The sequence below is a fragment of the Petromyzon marinus genome, chromosome 49 (genome assembly GCF_048934315.1).
Source record: "Petromyzon marinus isolate PM22_M1 ecotype Great Lakes invasive population chromosome 49, UKy_Petmar_22M1.pri1.0, whole genome shotgun sequence".
In the NCBI taxonomy this organism is placed as follows: domain Eukaryota; kingdom Metazoa; phylum Chordata; class Hyperoartia; order Petromyzontiformes; family Petromyzontidae; genus Petromyzon; species Petromyzon marinus.
In genome coordinates this window covers 8,502,249-8,523,588 of record NC_133715.1, presented here as the reverse complement: position 1 = coordinate 8,523,588, position 21,340 = coordinate 8,502,249, and the positions used below count along the sequence as shown (strand labels likewise).

Genomic DNA, 21,340 nt, shown 5'->3' with positions numbered 1-21,340 from the left:
TCCCAGTTGATGATATAATTGCCCAGGTCGACGTAGCCCGAAAGGGTTTGGGACACATCACTGCAGACGTGGCAAGATCGGAAATCGCTGCAATCCTCAAAAACGCTAAGACACCTATTAGCAACATCAGTAAAGATGAGCCCTTTGAGCTTTGGGGCCGTCCATAAATGACGTCACGCGATTTTGGACGATTCCCCCCCCTCGTTACAGGGCGTCACAAAAAGTCAGACCCCCCCCCCCTCAACTATGACGTCACATATCATATTTCCATTTTGAAAGTAAAACATGCTTCAAACCCCCTCGTCACACATCGTCACAAATGTCTGACCCCCCCCCCCCCCTAGATGCGTGACGTCATTTATGGACGGCCCCTAATGTGTCCCAAACCATTTAGGGCTACGTCGACCTGGGCAATGATATCATCAACTGGGATGTGTTTAGGGGTGACTGCGAAATTCAACCGCCTCGTTACGAAAACCAACAATGTCATCACCGATTCGACATCTTTGATCGAACCAACCAAGCGGTTTTCCTTAAAACCCTCTGCTGCTAGACCACCCAGATTGTATGGCTTACCAAAAAATCCATAAAGAAGGGACACCCACCCCTTCGTCCTATCGTCTGCACCATTGACTCACCCACCTACAAACTGTCCCGATTTCTGATACGTTACAACCATTGAGACCACCTCAGCTACACTCAACTCAGCTCACTTGGCATCGTTAATTAAGGACATCTCACTATCTCAAGGTGATTTGCTCGTTAGTTTCGATGTGGTCTCTTTGTTTACCAAAGTTCCTGTGCTTGACGTCATTGCAGAAACTTTCCCGATCTTTTTATTACACGCTTTTATTTAACTCACTGTCTGTTGATGTCGTTGTCTCTTCAAATCTTGTAACTCAATTTTAACCCACTTCCCAACGTGGTATCGACAGCAAACTTGGTATACTTATGTCATACTGATGACAATACTATATTCTATCATAAAAAATAAAAATAAACATATTTTAAAACATAATTTTTTACATGTTATGCTTCGGCTTGGGTCTAATTGTCCACTGACGTTGGCTGTCATTGCCCACGGTCCCGTTACGTTGTGGCAAGCTTCGGGGCCACTTCTGGAGTCGTGGAGTTCTGCCATCATTAGTACGGTACATTTAATTAAAGCGTGTTTTAACAAAAAGTTTTTTTTATATATATTACTTTTTCTCCTGATCGAAACGTCGTAGTTTTTTGTTATTTTCTTTGAACCTATCTACGTGACTTTACCGAAAGACCCAATAATATGAATTCCTGCAGTCACGAAAGCTTTAAGTCAAGATTTGCCTGCTAAATTATTCATTGTGACGTCATTCGCGCGATGTTGAACGTCACCCCCGTCTCACCGATTTAATATAATTCGTGATGACGTCATTGATTAATTACCCTGAGCTTCGTAACGAATTGGATATTCATCACAAATCGCGGCGCCCTCTATGGGGGGGCGGGGGTGGCATGACATCAGCCGAGGGTAGCATAGCAATGTCCACTGTTGAACTGCATTTTTCCATGCTGCAATGGGTCTCCGCTCGTTTGTTGCAAAGTCGATCGATTTCTAAGAGACTAACTTGGGAGGCATCGCCTCCACCGTCAGGAAACCTCGACTCGTCATGATCAACACCCGGCCATTCCTTCTTCTGCCCCTCACTCTACATACCATCCTCTCTCCCACCTCGTCACATTGCATACTAATAATAATCATCATCTTTCGATTTAAAGCTTTCGTGACTGCAGGGATTCATATTCTTGGTTCTTTCGGTAAAGTCACGTAGAAGGGAAATAATAAAATAATAAAAATAGAACAATAAAATTTTCACGACCTTTCGATTGTAACACAAGCAATCATCATCAGGTGTGAAAACCACAGCAAGAAAATTGTATTGTTTTATTTTATTATTTTATTCCTTTCCCTTCTCCGTGACTTTTCCAAAAGAACCAGGAATATGAATCATCATCGTACTCTCGTGGAGCAAGTGTGTGAGTTTGTTACTCTGTCCCGATTTTATGAAGCGCGTAACATTTTGATTTAAAGCTTTCGTGACTGCAGTGATTCATATTCTTGGTTCTTTCGGTAAAGTCACGTTGAAGGGAAAACAATAAAATAATAAAATATATATAAAATAATATATAAAATATATAATAATATATAATAATATATTTTATTATGTTATTGTTTTCCCTTCAACGTGACTTTACCGAAAGAACCAAAAATACGCGTAAGATTTGTTGAACATTACAATGCTTCTTGGGACCTCCTTTGCAAGTACCAAAATATGAGAACAGGTTTTCCCATTACAATGCAACCAAGTATTTATAGTTTTTTTCAACGTTCTAAAGACATTCCACTTATGAAAATGTTACCATTTGTATTATCAGCGTCACTACCGATACCCGAACGAAGCCCACAAATGTTGCTCATACGGAAATAAAAAAACTTTCTGGAACACATCCCCATATACACAATGGTACTCTATGACCCCTTTTAGCACGGATTCGATTAGTGCTCACGTTTCCAGGAACACACATTCAGCGCTGAGCGAGGCCTGCCTGTATTCGCCACTGAGCGGTCGCCGGATTTTCAGCGCAGTGCCCTAACAACTACACTACCACTCCCCGCTAATTCTTTCTCTCTCAAAACACACACACACACATGGACGACGTGTGCTTTGGTTTGAATCGTATTAATTTATTTTGTCTGCAGGTTGTTACAAATGTGGCAATTCAAGTATACGTAAGCAATAGGGGGAGGGGCGGAAAGGGACCCACATTGAGGTGGCAGCTACAATACGGAACGTGCTCGGAGTGTAATGCACGTGGCGGTTTAAATACAGTAGTATATTAGCACCACACCATAGCACATACACGTGGCAGAAAGGGGGCACAGGAATATTTACAACAAAATTTAGTGGGTAAATATATATTTAAAAAAAAACAACACAAAAACTACATGCTAAGATAAACTAGTGCAATGTCTACTGAGTAGTGTTGTTAGTGTAATGCGTCATATTTACATCGTTATAATACTAAGTCGTGTCGCACACTGGAGTCTTATCCAACACACAAATGCGATTAACCAGTTCTCTATTGCCGTAGTTGTTTTGAGCGATAGGATGGACTTCAAAACACCAGGGCTAAACAAAAGAAATACCAGCACAAAGGAAAACAAAAATTACTCCATGAATTCAGAAAGACATGAATTCATTTCTCCAAAAAACTTGTCGGTTTTAGCATATTGTCTTTGGCAAGTGAGAAAAACAAAGTGAAAAGAAACACCGCTGTCGTATGGGTGGATGCCATCCATCATCTATGAGCATCTACGGCACTAATCGTGAGCAACTCATGCACACCGAGGAGGAGCAATGGAGAAGCTGAGCCACTTAAGAAACCAAGGGGCTGAAACTGAGTGGCTTCGTGACGGTTACACCAAGAACGCAGCTTCAGATTCACTCCCTACGGTGAGTGACCCAACCGTTAACCAAAAAAAAACACACAGCCACTTTAATTCACCTGTCGGACAGATTTGAGGCATGGAAGGGTATGGGCAGAGTGAGGTCATCGATGCCTTGGACTTGGTCACTTCTGACAAACACAAGGACGGATCACTGTGAATAACTATTACGATGGGACTTCACAAAGTGTGGGGATGAAACCAACAGTTTACGGTGTTCACGTGAAGCTTGCACACACATGTCGTTAACCACTAACGGCTAATCGTGCGGTTTATCATGCGCTGAAGCAGATGAAAGTAAAATGATATCTCAGCAACAAATCAATAAGAGTAATCATGAACAAGGCCCACGCTTAAATAAGGAATAACCGAGGGTTAGGCGAGACGACACTGAACGTGGTGGCTAAATACAGACGACTTGAACACTGCACGGGCACACTCATTTGGAATCCAACGTCAGTGCGTCGCACACCTCGGCTAAAATAATACTGCAACGATTGTTTACGTAGGCTTTCGTGACCAATATTATGGTTCACTATTAGTTTATTTTGGGTTAGATTGTCGAGGCTTAATGCAAAATGTAATATGAAGACTGAAATTGTATTTTACCAGGCAAAGCCCACTGAGCTATGGAGTAGCTCTTTTTCAAAAGCACATTGAAGTGGCTTATTTCATGACACATGGGAATTTATATTCCTAACGAAATCATCTAAACGCATGTTTTCTAAATGTGGAGGGCGAAATCGGAGGACCCGGAGGAAAATCCACGTGACTACGTGGAAAGAGAACATGCACACTCGAAATATGCAACAGGCATCGTCAGGGTCGGGATCGAACCCATGGACCCCTGCGTATCAGGCCAGGGAGATAATATCTCCCCACCGCGGCTCCCCTTAACCCTCCACCACCCATCGGAGCCAATCAAATCGAGTTGTCACGTGGGCAAATATGCCAATTTATTTGGTTTCTCAGCAAACCAGATACATATTGAAAAGACCAAGATAAACTTTTGAGAGTTTTGTACGACGCTTCGCTGGAGATTACTTCCATCATCATCGTGTGTTAATGAAATCTCAGCTCAAGCGCGAAAGTGCTTCCTGATCAGAATTCTTTAAAAAAAATGTGCATATACCTCCACCATCTAACCCAAAATAAACCTTCTCACTTCTTAGGTCTCCGATGTGCGCTTTCGGGCTGTCCCGCACGTTGTACAGCATGATGTCCGACGATATGCTCCCACGTGCCGAAAGCTTCTTGAGAAAATTTACTGTTGACCATCGACAACGAAGTACAACCCGAAAACAGATCGGAGAGTTACGCAGCGTCGACCCTCCCTCATCACAAACTGCCTTCTAATAACCAGGGCCAGCAGACGCCATCAACAAGATCACACACTTCATAGGCGTAAACTTTAATCTTTTGATCTCCTCGAATTGTTTTTTTGCTTCTTTGATAACAAAAAAACATTGCTTAGAATTTGCCAGTAAAACAGTGGAATAAATTAATATGATAAGGTATGTTTTTTTTTATTTCTGTGTAACAGTTAATTGAGAAAAAAAATGACAATGTAAGTGGTTGAAAATATAAAACTTCACAAACATTTCTCCTCTGAGCACAGTTAATTAAACCGCCTTAAATAAGTCTTAATTCACAAATTTAAACATGTTTTTTGTCTTCAGCTATAACCACAACTGCCTCAAACTTGAATAAAATAACGTAAACCGGAGCAAAGCTTTCTTCCGAAGTCTGTTGGCCCTGACCGTAGCAAAACCCGAACTCGTACATTTTTTTAATTTTAATCTTAAAAAAACTTTTCGTGATACACTTTTTTCCCCCACACACTTGCATTATCCTTCTCCATGCACTCCTTCCAACAGCAAGCACAAGCAGCGGTGCTCATCACTCCCACCACCCTCTGCTGATTTCTTTTCCACTACGGTTCGTAAAAGAACACTTCATCAGAGGGCAAGAGGCACGTTTTAACGAGCAAAAGCATCTCCTCTGCACACCCTTTAGAACAATAACACCACCACTGCAGTACAACGTTACATATCCCACCCATCCTACGTCCGTCCTCATCGTTTAACTGCCCACAGACAGGAGTTTTTGCGCACATCGTGAATTTAATCTGCTATAGATGTTCACAAATCTTTTTTACGCAGTCACGTATTTATAATCTCGCGTACTGTACATTGGATTACTTTTCAGGTGCAGTAAATAATGTCCCCACGTTTAAAGCAGCTTTTGCTTTCTCTTTTTCCCAGTAACCTGCACTTATTGTGCATTATGTAACCATCAAATTTCATAGATTTTCACGTATCTGACTTTTTTCACATGTCCGCCTAAATATCAAGTACCCAGCGAATCAGATATCCGACGTTGTACTGCATAGGGCTTGAGATACACCTTGCAAAGATTTAACCAGAAGCATCTTCTTCAAATCCTCTAAGACAATACGGGACTTCTGATCAATCAACGCTCTTGTTAACGTATACTCTTGCGTGATATTTCTCTTTTGCTTATATACTCGTATGTACATTTTTCTCTAAAGCACTTTCTTGTAAGGGATCACGTTTCCTACAGCCTGATCACCTTCAAACACATACACGGCGCCAACACCACCTCCCACCACTCACACCACAACTCATCATCAAACTACAGATTAAACACCTCTTTCTCGAGTCAATGCAAACACTGCACTTCAAACCTTACTCCATTTTTTTAATGCCTCTATTTTCTTAGGGTGCATTTTAAATGTTAAATAGTTTACACACTGGTACATACTTGATCTAATTACATGGGAACTGCATGAGACATTCAGACACTCAGAGACTACATCTTCTTTAGGAACTGACGGCTATGACATTGTGCTGTAAAGACATATATACCAGCATTGATGTGATAATTTTTTTCATAAAAAAAAACCAACAAGAAGAAAAACTACTTTTTTTTAAAAAGCACTTCTCAACTTCTCCCTCGGTCGCTTTGCTACCCACGATCAATGCTCGTCGACCTTCGACCCTGAAGGCGACTCTTCCTCTCTCCTCTCACCGGCCACCTCCGAGGGCGTTTCGCCACCACCATCATCATCATCATCATCGGCGGCGGCGGCCGCTTCCGCCGTCTCGCCCTCTCCCTCCGAGATCGGCTGCATCGCCGGCGAGTGCCGCACCGACGCGAGCCTCAGGGCGCGGGGCCCGTGCCGAGCCCCCGGCGAAATGGCCACCCCGTCGCCCCTCACCCCCGCCCGGATCGCCAGCGGGTGCCGCGCCCGGTGCTCCCTGCGGCCCGGCGTCGAGTGCCCCTGCCAGCCGGGGGACGACGCCGCCGGCGACTCGCAGTGATCCCGCGCGAGCAGCGAGCGGGCGTCGAGCGGCGATGCCGTGCCGTCGGGCCGCGGAGAACCGGCGGCGGCCGCGGCGTTCTTGGTGTGCTTGAGCAGCTCGGCGGCCGACATTCTGGAGCCGGCGTCGGAGCGGGAGCCCTTGCGCAGCAGCAGCGCCTTGAAATGCTCCTGGCTGGTTTGCGAGCGCCGGCCGTGAGGGGAGGACAGCCTCGGGGAGCCGTTGCCCCTGGCAGACGCCAGCACCGGCGAGCCGACGATCGGCGATGTCACCACCGGCGAGCCCGGAGTGCTGTCCGATGAGCCCCTCTCGGCGGACTCCTTCCGGCACAGGAACTTCCTCTTTGACCTGCAGGTAGCGAAATAGAAAATTAAACACGTTGCGGATGTGGCCGTTTGGTGGTGGTGTGGCCGAGCCGTACCGCGTTTGCTGCACAGGTTCATGGCCCAAGCCCCTTGGGCGCCCTGGTTAACATTGAGGGTGTGTTAAACGTCGTAATTGCTACCCGGTGTCTTCTTCCCGTAACATTATTATTATTATTTGAAAAAAACCAGTACGTCACGTGTGCTGGCATCATGGTAAAAAAAATTCCCAACTTCATAAGTGACTTGTAAATTGCTTGATTAGGAAAAGCTGCACAGCAGCATTGCCCCTGACTGTGAAACTACCATAGCGCCTTCCTGAGAGCCCTGGTTCTACAAGAATGCCGCAAATGAAAACTGGGCAAATATTTCATTGATTTTATTTGAGGGAGAACACACTGATGAATGTGCACGTGCTTTACATGGAATACGATTCCCCGTATAGTAATACAGACTGTTGGGGCAAGCGCTGTCAGCAAGCACATGTTAAGAACGGCATGCCGTACGGGGGAACTGGTGGGGCCAGTGCTTATTCCTGGCTAGTGGACGGAGCGATCAAGAGAAGAGAAACGCAGCGTGGCTCCTTGTTGATGATGGACATCAACATAGAGAGGCCTTCATCAGGTGGCGCATCGATAACCAATGGTCCGTTTTTTAAGTGGAGGTTACTGTTTATCGATAATCACAGTGGCGACGGGGCAGGCGGTCGTGGGCCTCACTTGCACCTGTAAATGGCTTCAAAGAGGTCGGCGGTTGTCATGGAGACCGAGGGGGATGTTACGAAGACGTCATCCTCGGACCGCGAGCTTGACCTCCGCATTGCCCCCTCGTCGTATTCTTCTGCAAGCCAGAGGAGTACAAAAGTGTTAAACGCCTCGGTGTCCGGTAATTTACTTTGTAGCGTTCATTTCCACTCGGAGAAACGGGTTACACAAGTCGTCAGAACACGTTTTTGAGCACTAACGATATGTTACAGTTTACTTCGAAAAAACTTACAGTATTGTGGATATCAGGTTGAAATTAGGTTTCATTTTTCGATTTAAAGCTTTCGTGACTGCAAGGATTCATCTTCTTTGGTTCTTTTGGTAAAGTCACGTAGAATGAGAATAAAATAATAAACGTCGTAAGAATTTTATTGTGTTATTTTATTTTATCAATTTATTATTTTATTCTCATTCTACGTGACTTTACCGAAAGAACCAAAGAAGATAGGTTTCATTTGTAAAGGCAAACTTATCCATCATATGATTTTGAAACTGTATACAGTTTGAAACTGTATACAGTTTCAAAATCATCTGCACTATCGTAAATAATAGAACAGATAAGCATTCCTGGGGCCAATTAGCTGAATGTTCCAAAATAATGGGGATATTCATCAATGCATAATTTTCATGAATTCGTAATTTTTCCCACATTCACATCGAGTACATATGTAGTCACTACATATGCCGTTGATGTGAATATAGTACAGTCCTTTGCCAGTCCACTGCTGAATGAAGGTCTCCCCAATGCCGTGCCGGGCATGGGGGATGTTTGACCACACTTAACCACGTTGGTCAGCGCAGGTTGGCCGGAATCAAACTCAGGTTTCTGGCCTCTATAGCACGGTGCACGAACCACTGCGCCATTCCACACCACCAGAAAACAAAAAAGGCATCATATGGACCAATAAAAGTGTCTAACTTTGCTTTTAGGACTGCATAAAATGTTTGGGATTGTAGATACCAATTGAACATTTTATAACAAGGATCGATTGAAACAAATCCGACTGAATACATCACTTGGATGTCAAAAACATGAAAAACGAAACAAACGAAGAGACAGACATGAAATCCATATAACTAACCTGCCACGACTTTCGCCATTTGAAACTCGAACACTCCATCGCCGACGTCATCAGCCGACTCCTGCAAAACTCGCGCGTTGCCCTCCCCCATCTCCGTGGCAACCGCCTCTTTCCCTCTCACTTCCTGTTCCTTGCCCAGAATTCCCGGAGCATCTTTCACAGTCGTCGCAAGCACCTCTGTGTGCTGCTCGCGCTCATCCTCCCACGGAGGTGACCCTCCGTTACACGTGGCCACCCGCTCGGTTATATTCGCGCTGCCGTTTTCAATCGGCCTGGAGCTGTGCTCCACATCCTGGATAATGGCTGAACCCTGATGAGACGACACTGCCGTGAACGCATGCGGCGACTTGGGGTGGATGACGGACACGGAGTAGGACACGGACGGCGACGCTGGCGAGCGCGCCATTGTGGCTGTCGCTTGGTTGTTCTGGTGGCATTCCTGATCGCTGGGCGCCGCATCTTTGTACGAGTGAAGCTCCAGCTGAGACCCCGAACTGTCCAACGCACAGCCGGCACTTGAGGTTTGTGGTGGAGCGGGCGACGGCTGATGGAGCAGAGTTGGGGTGGCTGGCGTCAAAGTCGATTCATCCAGGCATTTCGGAAGCGGCTCGCTTTCTGACTTCTTGTTGGATTTAGTAACGCTCTCCGCACAGGAAACCTTGGCTCGGTTGACCCGTGCGGACGAACTGATGTCACATTTCGCTGTCTCTGCTGCCACTCCCACCGCCACTGCCGCCGGGACCGCTGATGTGTGATACTGGTCAGAAGAGTCAATCGTCGGGTCTGCACATTTCTTCCTGTCCATGAAATCCTGAGCTTCATGAGGTGACGCCGCGGAAGCCTGCACAATGGGCTTCGTGGCATCGGGTTGGCAGTGGCGGTGGCGGCGGTGTGCGCCGCAGTGGTGATATGCTGACACCGGCGCTGCGGCGTGCGCCGGCCTCTGTGAATCCGTCAGGAGGTCTGGCAGTGGTTTCGGAAGCACACACGTCTCATTCTCCATCCGCAGCTTGACAAATTCGTAGTCCGGCACGGGCGTCCCCTTGCCCACGTGCGTATCCAGCACTTTGACGGCCGTGACAGCCGGATCCTGCATTTTGATGGCTCCACCACCGCCGCCGGTGAGGGGACCCATGACGCCGCTCGCGTACTGGCAGGGGAACGACGCGGACTGCACGAGGTGGCCACGCTTGCTGTACAGTTCTGAGCAGGACGACATCACGCGGCTCAGCAAAATGCCGTCAAGCGAGGCGGTCACGAAGCACGGGTCCGGCGGAAAGTGAAACATGGGGGATTCTCGGCTTGGCTTTGTTCTTTGCCCCGCCGACATTGCCGAACCGGGCACCGCGGGGTAACTGTTCGCGACGATCTCTCTGTACTCGCCGGCCATTACTGACGGCGGCGGCAGAGGCTGCGGCCTGTGCGTGATGGGCGGCTTCAAGGAGGATGTCCGCTCGGGGACTTTAGGCTTGACCTTGACAACGGCGGGAGATCCGGAGCGCGGGAACAGCGGTGCCGGCACGAGCGAGGTCGGCGTGCCCGACTGGCTCGAGTAGCCACTGGAGGGCGACGTGACGCTGCTCACCTTCTCGGGTGATGACGACTTGGACTGGCTCGAGGCGGTGGTGGCCGGCGAGGAGGGCGCGGCGCGCGGCGAGGTGCCGCTTAGTGCCTCGTCTGAGCCCAACCTCTGGCACTCCACCACCGTGGTGCCGGTGGCCGTGCTGGAGCTCGACAGCGAGTGGTAGGCCTCGCTCGGGAGCATCTCGTCATAGCTCCAGGAGTCCACAGACTCGGATCGACGGACGGTCGGAGTGGCGGCCGCCGCCGCCGCCGGTGTCATCGCCGGTGTCATCGCCGGCACTTGGGATGAAACCGTGGCCCGTTCCGGACCTGGCGTGGGAGTCTCTGCAGCTGCCTCCGAGTCATCTCGGAGCACCCACGGGTCTTCGTAGTGCGCGGTGTTATTCTTCTGGCAGGTGGACGCGACGTGAGTCGTCTTGATGTCCAGCTTCAGCGACCTCCTCAACTCGGCGAGCTGAGTCCCCTCCGGCGAGGCCCTCCCTCCGAGGAGCTCCTGAGCGTCGTGCGGTGCATAGCCCGCGGCCGGGATAACGTCGCCATTCGGGATTTTGAGGCCCCTGTGGGGCCCGTTGTTGGCGGTGCTGACGAACGCGCTGCTGCTTTTTGGTGTCTCGCTTGTCGCGTGCGGTGCTGCCGTAGCATCGCGTACCCTGTGGTTGTTCAGCAGCGCGTCCTCGTGCCGGCCTGCGGTGCCGTTGTAAATTCTAAGTGCTCTCAGCTTCTCCTCCTCGCCGTGGGACGCCACCATCGCTCTCCGAGCGCAGCAACCGGCAAGAGCCGCCCGGCTTTCGGCCAGGCTCGCGCTGTCTGAGGAATCGCGGCCGCTGGCGCCGGTTTTGCAGGCGCTGGCAATTTGAGGCTGCGCATCTCTGCGGAGAGAGACATCACGTTTTGGCGGTGCCGGCTTCTGGCGCAGCTTGGTGATGGAGAAGCTGCGGTTGCGCATGCCCCTGCCGGGGTGGCTCGGCTCCGAGCTGGCGCTGCTGTAGCTGCGGCCACGCAGCCCTGAGTCGAAGTGCATTGAGGTGTAGTAGCCGTCCATGTCCTCCGAAAACATGGAGCCGGCGTCCGACCTCTCGGACGACTCGGTTTCGGGAAAAACGCCCCTATGATGATGATGATGATGATGCGAGCCGGCTTCGCGAGCCGCTCCGCATTTTCCCATGACCTCTGAGGTGGCGCCGCCGCCCCTCTGTCTGCACATCGGCGCTCCGTCCGGATCTGCGGCAGCGCACGTGGCCGCCGCTGGCATTTGTCCGGGAGGCACCGGCGCCCCATTGTTCAGCTGCAGGCCCTGAACGTGGGCGACGGAAGGTGCGCGCGACCGTCCGTGCGACGTGCACTGGTACTGCTCGTGTGTCGCGGCCGGCGGGAGCGCGACGCCGTTCACCAAACGTTTTGGCCGCTCGTTACTTTTCAACCGACTTGTGCCGCCCGATAAGGACTCGCCGTGGCCGAGGTTGGCCATATCCCCCGCCGTTTCAGTCCCGTCGGCGCCTCGGTCGGTCAAGCATACCCTGTCAGATCCGCTCGAGTTGGAGGGCAGAAACACGGAGCCCTCCTCTGAGCTCGCCGAGTCCCGGGCGTCCGAGTCGGTGCGGTGCACCTCCACGCGCGTCGTGGCGTCGGCGTCCTCGCGACCCCGCGTTTGGCGATCCCCGTCCGTTACCGGGGTGCGTCCGGCAGCCAAGTCGCGGCCGAACTCCCGCCGGGCGGAAAAACCAACAGCGCTACCGCCGCCGCCACTGCCTCCCCTGCCGCTGTCTTTATCATTGTTGTCATCGTCGTCGTCGTCGTCACTGTCGATATCCGCCGTGGCTCGGCGTGCGGCATTCGTGGCGAGAGCCGGGCCGCGCACGTCCCCCTGCGAGCGCGAGATGCGGTCGGAAGCACCGTCGCGCCGGTGCAGCAGAGCCCGCACGCGCCTCTCGCTGGGCGACACCACGTGGGGGGTCGGCGCCGGCAGGGCCCCCCCCCGATGATTCTCTCGCCGCTGCTGCTGGTGGTGCTCCCCGTCGTCCGTCTGGCAGGCCGAGTCGCACGTCTCGCGGGGCTCCAGCGCCGACAGGAAAGTCGAGTTGCCCAGACGTGACAGCGAGTGGCAGCGCCAGCCGTCGGTGCCGTAGCAGCAGCCTGCGCATGCCAAGCACACAGCGGGCACTGTGTCACGAACGCATGTCCATGTGGATTCCTGACTTGTCTGTGCTGATATTGGGTACATACGGCTTTTCTCCAGCTCCTCTGCTTTGCTCTCCCATCATTTAAAAGAAATTGGCCAAAATATCCCCACGCATGAACCTCTTCATATGAGAGTGTCCTGAAACTCGGTGAGACTTTCCCGGAGGCCGTCATCCACCAATGGGTCAAGGCTTCCCCACGCCGTGCGAATACGTGGGGGGTATTTTTTTAGGCAGCGCGAGTTTGATCAAGGTGGAGGTCATCGAGAGCGGGGCACCGTACAGCTCAACGATGGAAGTTAACCGCGCTGGCAGACACGAGGACCGAAGGAAGCGTGACACGAGTGCACCAGGAGGGAGGGACGGTGCCGCACCCGCGTGGCACAAACTCAACGCGGTGCTTGGGCCAGGCTTATATGGGAGCAGGGTTTCATTTTCGCTGGGGTTCTTGCAAGCGAAAGAAAATATGCCCCCCACCCAGCCCACCACATCCAGGCTACCTCTCGCTGCGACTGTGGCCACGAGCCGTGACGTGCCTACTCCAGTCTAGCAATCCGCACAATATTAAATGAGAAATTAGAGATAATGATTTTTTTATTGATAGTGTGCTTAAATGCATCTCATCTCAACCATTATTACGAACAAATTAACGACGAAGTGGACACTTCATAGTTAAGGACGACAGAGAAAAATATAGCAGTGAGTTGGGATTGGAGGCTACTACCAGCGGACAGGAACAACTCAGGAAAGGATTGGAATACGATTCAACGGAGTAAGGTCTTTGCCCAGCTGTGGGAAGTTAGAGGCTGATAACGAATCTCTGCGTGAGGGGGGGCTGGTTATCATGATCACTGCTGGACGGTGGCAGAGCGCGGTGACGTGCGATATGTGCGGTTTGTTGCGCGCGCATGTACCCAGTTCCCTGCGCACGTGCTCCGGGATGCCCGTGATGGTTTTCCTCCGCTGGAGCCGCTTCTTGCGACGAACGATCGACTCCGAGGTGGCGAAGGAGCGACGCGCGCTGGCCTGGCGCTCGAAGTTGCTGCCTGCACCACCCGCACAATTGACACACGTGACATTCAACACGCGCGCGCCAAGGGAATCCGTACCACCCGTGGCAGATGTGGCCACCTCCTATTCAAGTGGAAGGTCGTGTGATGGTGGGAATCGTGACCCAGAACGCGGACCACACTGTGAACCGTCGTGAAGGCAAAGCGCGCAGCCCTGTATTGCTCGCTTGCGCCACTGCTACCGGAAGGCCACCACACTAGGGGCAGAGCTACAAAGGGTATTTTTGGCCTATTCTTCCGAGTTTCACGAAACGTCTTGGAAGAAGTGGGGGTGCTCACACTTTACCCCACCACGTGTGACTTGCAGAGCGACTAACTGTGCTGTGACCATTTTAAAATGCTGGGAGGACAGAGGCGATGGTGGGGGGGGAGGGGGATTTAAGAAACCTGCACCGTTATTTTAACTTCCTTGCCAGGAAATCAAATCCAACCGGCAACCTGTGGAGTGTGAGCCACTGTGAGCCTCGGAAATTGAATGGAGGCATTGAAAACATTGATTCAGCTTCCCCAAAACTGTACATTGGCTCTCAGTCCTAGACATGGACTCGCGAGTAGCGATAGAACACCATACACAATAATAATTACAATATTTATACCTTAATATTGATGTGGCCAAATGTGGCCCAGAGGTTAAAGCGCTGAGCTGGTGCCGTGGAGATCCTGGGTTGATGGGTTCAGTGACTGAACGACACATTAGCTTTTGCACTTAATTCAACTAAATTCCAGCTCTGAAAATAAAATACATATTTATTTTAAAAAATACTCATTAAGCTTTCCCGCTGCTTGCATAAATCATTGCTGCTATAATCACCCGGGGTGGAGTTGTGGTGCAGTGGTTAGCGTACCACAATCGCAAACAGGTGAGCTTGGTTTGTTTTCCTGCTATGGCTAACGTCAGTGACAATGAACCTGGTGTTTCCCCGTCACCGAACTTAACCGACCAACATGCCAAAGAATGGGCAAAAACCCTCAATGACCAGCAATGGATTGACAAACCGCTGTAAGTCATGATTGTCAACAAAGTCCGTGGTCCCAAAGCGTACATCGCACCACCCGTTACCACCTGACGAGGCAACACTCCAGCGGTACCGACTGCTATGTATGTCCAATCAAGCGTAATTGCGCGATTACGTTTTCAAAAACCCAAGGATGTTATATAATTTACTCGTTTGACCATATAAAGGCGTTTGTTCCATGAAAGTTTTTGGCATGGACCTCCAGAATCTTTGGCCCACGAACTAATTGCATTACCGTGATGATGACAACTGTAAAATAATAAACGGACCAGTGTCCTTTTGATCATGTCAAAATAAAATGAAGTAACATTTTAGTCCCATCGGCCTAAGCCTTCAGGCTTTTCTCGACCCACGTCTTTCCAGCGGAATTAGTTTGACAGGCCGCTGCTAAACACACGTTAATTAAGTCAATTAAGATTCGTCAACAAAAATTTACTACTCTACTAACTATGCTCCCACATCTATGCTCCGGCATCCATGCTCTCGGCCTGCACCAACCCGCGCCGGCCAAGTATCGTCAAACAACCCCCTCAACCCGCACAGGGGGGGGGGGGGGCGGGTGGGAAGGGAGGGGGGAGGCTCTCATCCAGCAGCGGACTGACAAAAAAAGGGGCTGTACGTGGAGTCGCGCGTTGCGTTGTTTCACCGGACACGTTGATGGGCACGAGGTCAGAGACGATCTGGCACGCGGTCTCGCGCATGCGCTGCTCGGGCGTGGGTAGGGGCAGCTCCTCCGTCCAGTTGGTGCGGCGGTCCAACGTGCACGGAACGTTGGGGACGGGGCCCCTGCGACACTTCCTCAGCAGCGACGGCGGCCTCCCCTCTGCAACCGTTTCATCTCCTTCCTCGTCGTCGTCTTCCTCCACGTGGCTGCGTGGGAGGCACTGCAAGGCGTCGGAGAGGAGAGAATCTTTCTCGTTATTTTTTTGCCGCGGTCAAGAATATCCAGAACGGCGCGGCGCTTATTTCAAACGATGGGCGGCGGATCACCGCACCTGATTCCTCCAGTCAAGCCGGTGGTGGAAAATCCACGTTAGTGTGACAAGGCACAGCCTCGTCTTACTTAGCGCAAACAATTGCCGTGGACTCCCCACAAAGTGAACACTGTTATTTGTAATACTGCTTTGGCAGTGGGGTGCGCACGCACAAACCACAAAAAACTCAACACGTTCCACAATAACACTGCCCTGAGAAAGAGAGCAATTACCCAAAATATCGCCTATTATAGACTTTCTTCCTATTTAGGAGTCTCGTGTTATCAACGAACGTGTTGATGTGGCCAAGGGGAGCTGACCGCCATCTGAACTCGCGACCCTGGCGATCATGAACCCAGCGTTCGACAGACAGAACTATTCCAGCTGTCTGTCGCACGCACACACACACGAGTGGCTTTCCTCTCGTTCAACACGGGCACCGGCAACTCACCAATTAATTCCTGCGAGCATGCGAACTATCCACAAACTCTTCTTTGGTTCTTTCGGTAAAGTCACGTAGAATTATTTCGGTAAAGTCACGTAGAATTCTACGTGACTTTACCGAAAGAACCAAAGAAGATGAATCATTGCAGTCACGAAAGCTTTAATATCCACAAACTCGTCGGCAAATTGCTCTGGAAAAGCGAGACGGAAGATTTCACTCCGCTTCGGGGAAAAAAAAAATCTCGTTTAGCCAAAAAATGTGCTCGACGCCGCGGTTTCTCCGACTATAATGGACCTCGTCGCAACAACAACAACCGCTCCTGCTGCTGCTGCTGCCCTGTACACAGCCCCACGCCATCCCCGGCCGTGCCCCAAACGCCAAACCCCTACAACCCCTACCGCCCACACGGTACTTACGGCCAAATAAGTTTTTTTATTCACCCGTCGTCATGGCGACGTCAGCACTGGCTGGGGCTTCGTCGCAGGAACACACACACACACAACAAAAAGACGGGGGAGTCCTCTGACACTCCGTGGGGGTGCGGGGCTCTTCAGCAGCCCGTCGTCGTCTTCGTCATCACTGTCGTCGGCGGCGGCGGCTCACGGGGCTTAGCTTTCTGGCCGGCGACTTGAGAAAACAAAACGCTGGAAAGCTCCACGAGACGCCTCGCTGGCCGCGGAAAGGAATGAAAAACGAAATCGGACGCGGGTATATGCGTTCGGGGGTTCTCCTCGCGACGGACGGACGGACGACACGGCTGCCCTGGCGAGGGTGGTCTCGCCCCCGAGCCCCAAGTGTGCGGCTGCCGATTGTGTGCACGCACCCTGCTGTTGTTTCGTTCGCGCGTGCACCCCCCGCCCCCCTCCCAATCTCCAGTCTGCTGCTCCTCCTCCCGCGAGCTCGAATCCAACACCCAACCCAAGCCGAGCCTCCAATGCCCCTTCCCCAATGTCCCTTAGAGAATGGGGCCACTATAATCCTGGGTCCACCCACCCCATCCCAAGTGCAGCTCCCCGCGAACCTTCCCGACTCAGCCCCTTTCACACCCCCCCCCCCCCGTGGTGCGAACCCCGTACAGATTTATGGCCATCATATGGCTTTCACTGGGCTTGTTTATTGGCATTATTATAATTGTTATTATTGCGTGAATTTACAAGGGCAGTCACTTAGTGTGACATGATATAAATGACGGGAAGTTGAGATTTTTTTTTAGAACGTTCAACGAGAAATTGTGACTCCAGCTTCATGCTTGCTGAAAGTGGCTTTTTTGTGAAGATCGAGCGAGAATAAGTTGCTGTGTCGTGGTGAGTAAGCTGTGCTATGGACCCGGTGGCCTGGATTAGATTCCTTCCCACAGCCAAAGCATCGAGTGAGTGGCTGTGTAGTGGTTAGTAAGTTGCACTACGAACCCGGCAACCTGAATTCCCGCTCATGGCGAACATCAGTGGTGCATAGCTAACAACCGTGCCTCCCCTAGTCCACTCAGACTTTAATTGAGTACCTGGTGCACTGTTCCAGTCGTCATAGGGTCGCGCTTGCAGCATTTACACAAACATTTTACAGGGCTATACAGGGGATATTTGTCTATATCACTCGAACATCCATGACTTTCTGAAATGTTAGTGCGACTGACACACACAGACGGACATGCACTGATGTGATGTATAGTGTAAATTTACATGTTTACAATGTATATAAATTGTTTAGCTGCACTTGTCACATTTATTTACGTGAAAACTCACGTGGCATTGTTCATAAGCGTATTGTCGCGTGCAACAAATAGAGTGTGCACGAAGATTCCCCCGCGTAGCCTTCAACAGAATGTTGGGGCCGGTGTTTTTAGCAAGCACCTATGGTGGAAGGGCACGGCGCACCAGAACCACACCCTGGCCGCCTTTGTCTCCCACGTGCTGAGGTTTACAGATACTCGTTTTAGGTTGAACCGACCTAAGGGAGGCCAAGAACCAGTTCAGATATCCACCACTGATGTCGACCTCATCAATCAAACTCGGGTCGCTGGATTCGTAGCACAGTGCGCTAACCACTACACCACCGCTCCCCCCAGGCTGCACACAAATACAGTGAGGGAAAAAAGTATTTGATCCCCTGCTGATTTTGTACGTTTGCCCACTGACAAAGAAATGATCAGTCTATAATTTTAATGGTAGGTTCATTTGAACAGTGAGAGACAGAATAACAACAAAAAAATCCAGAAAAACGCATGTCAAAAATGTTATAAATTGATTTGCATTTTAATAAGGGAAATAAGTATTTGACTCCCTCTCAATCAGAAAGATTTCTGGCTCCCAGTTATCTTTTATACAGGTAACGAGCTGAGATTAGGAGCACACTCTTAAAGGGAGTGCTCCTAATCTCAGCTTGTTACCTGTATAAAAGGCACCTGTCCACAGAAGCAATCAATCACAGAAGCAATCAACTCTCCACCATGGCCAATACCAAAGAGCTCTCCAAGGATGTCAGGGACAAGATTGTAGACCTACACAAGGCTGGAATGGGCTACAAGACCATTGCCAAGCAGCTTGGTGAGAAGGTGACAACAGTTGGTGCGATTATTCGCAAATGGAAGAAACACAAAAGAACTGTCACTCTCCCTCGGCCTGGGGCTCCATGCAAGATCTCACCTCGCGGAGTTGCAATGATCATGATAATGGTGAGGAATCAGCCCAGCACCACACGGGAGGATCTTGTCAATAATCTCAAGGCAGCTGGGACCATAGTCACCAAGAAAACAATTGGTAACACACTACGCCGTGAAGGACTGAAATCCTGCAGCGCCCGCAAGGTCCCCCTGCTCAAGAAAGCACATATACATGCCCGTCTGAAGTTTGCCAATGAACATCTGAATGATTCAGAGGACAACTGGGTGAAAGTGTTGTGGTCAGATGAGACCAAAATGGAGCTCTTTGGCATCAACTCAACATGCCGTGTTTGGAGGAGGAGGAATGCTGCATATGACCCCAAGAACACCATCCCCACCGTCAAACATGGAGGTGAAAACATTATGCTTTAGGGGTGTTTTTCTGCTAAGGGGACAGGACAACTTCACCGCATCAAAGGGACGATGGACGGGGCCATGTACCATCAAATCTTGGGTGAGAACCTCCTTCCCTCAGCCAGGGCATTGAAAATGGGTCGTGGATGGGTATTCCAGCATAACAATGACCCAAAACACACGGCCAAGTCAACAAAGGAGTGGCTCAAGAAGAAGCACATTAAGGTCCTGGAGTGGCCTAGCCAGTCTCCAGACCTTAATCCCATAGAAAATCTGTGGAGGGAGCTGAAGGTTCGAGTTGCCAAACGTCAGCCTCGAAACCTTAATGACTTGGAGAAGATCTACAAAGAGGAGTGGGACAAAATCCCTCCTGAGATGTGTGCAAACCTGGTGGCCAACTACAAGAAACGTCTGACCTCTGTGATTGCCAACAAGGGTTTTGCCACTAAGTCATGTTTTGCAGAGGGGTCAAATGCTTATTTCCCTCATTAAAATGCAAATCAATTTATAACATTTTGACATGCATTTTTCTGGATTTTGTTGTTGTTATTCTGTCTCTCACTGTTCAAATAAACCTACCATTAAAATTATAGACTGATAATTTCTTTGTCAGTGGACAAACGTATAAAATCAGCAGGGGATCAAATACTTTTTCCCTCACTGTATACAAAGACAAACATCCTCCATATAGCCTGAACAGACTGTTGGGGCAAGTGCTGTCAGCGAGCTTTTATTATGAAGACCGGCACGGCACAGGAGGGAGTGTTTGGCCAAAACCACGCTCGGCCACCTTTGTCTCCCCAGTGGCGATGTTTACATACCACACCAGGTTCCCATTTGAGGCTAAGTCGACCAAGGGGAGGCCCGTGACCGGTACAGATAATCGTTACTAGTGTTGGCCATGAGTGAGACTCAAACTCGGGTCGCCGTGTTTGTAGCGAAGCGCGTTAACTGCTACACCACCGCTCTGCACACACCAACACCCACACACACAAACACACACATACACAAACACACACATACACAAACACCCACACACACAAACACCCACACACACAAACACACACACACACAAACACACACAAACACCCACACACCCACACACACAAACACCCACACACACCCACACACACAAACACCCACACACACAAACACACACACAAACACCCACAGACACAAACACACAACCATACACACAAACACCCACACACACACAAACACCCACACACACAAACACACACAAACACCCACACACACAAACACCCACACAAACACCCACACACACCCACACAAACACCCACACATACAAACACCCACACACACAAACACACACAAACACACACACACACAAACACCCACAGACACAAACACACAACCATACACACAAACACCCACACACACACAAACACCCACACACACAAACACCCACACACACAAACACACACACAAACACCCACACACACAAACACCCACACACACAAACACACACACACACAAACACCCACACACACATACACGCACACACACAAACACCCACACACACAAACACCCACACACACCCACACACACAAACACCCACACACACAAACACCCACACACACACAAACACCCACACACACACAAACATCCACACACACAAACACCCACACACACACAAACACCCACACACACACAAACATCCACACACACACAAACACCCACACACAAACACCCACACACAAACACCCACACACACAAACACCCACACACACACTATCACCAACACACAAACACCCACACACACAAACACCCACACACACACACCCACACACACAGGCAGACAGACCGACAGTGTCACGTACCCATATTAGTTACACCGCCTCAAATACAAATTAAAATAGCGCCAATCTTTTGGTTAATTTCCCTCATTTATACTTTTATATATTTATATATTTCAAGCCAAATCATCTTCCTTCGCCATGGCACAACAATGCCGGTTAGTGACGGCCCAGTGAGTCGGCTTGGGGATGGGCCGTTATCCGC

The 21,340-nt window shown here is 50.1% G+C and overlaps 1 protein-coding gene across 5 annotated transcripts in view; it reads right to left on the bottom strand.

Annotated features, from left to right (window-relative positions):
• Window positions 1-2,704: 2,704 nt before the first annotated feature.
• The window catches only part of LOC116952979 (uncharacterized), a 123,859-nt gene continuing 105,223 nt past the window's right edge, over window positions 2,705-21,340 (bottom strand). For 2 of the 5 annotated variants that reach the window (XM_032972755.2, XM_032972754.2), the window contains exons 5-9: window positions 15,533-15,770; window positions 13,715-13,846; window positions 9,040-12,756; window positions 7,919-8,033; window positions 2,705-7,179 (exon numbers count right to left, since the gene is read on the bottom strand). In XM_032972755.2, the coding sequence (XP_032828646.1) occupies window positions 6,486-7,179; window positions 7,919-8,033; window positions 9,040-12,756; window positions 13,715-13,846; window positions 15,533-15,770 (4,896 nt within the window). In that variant the 3' untranslated portion in view covers window positions 2,705-6,485. Of the gene's footprint in view, window positions 7,180-7,918; window positions 8,034-9,039; window positions 12,757-13,714; window positions 13,847-15,532; window positions 15,771-16,311; window positions 16,653-16,721; window positions 17,164-21,340 lie in introns of those variants that run through there. The other 3 variants (XM_032972756.2, XM_032972758.2, XM_032972757.2) reach the window with 3 other exon arrangements.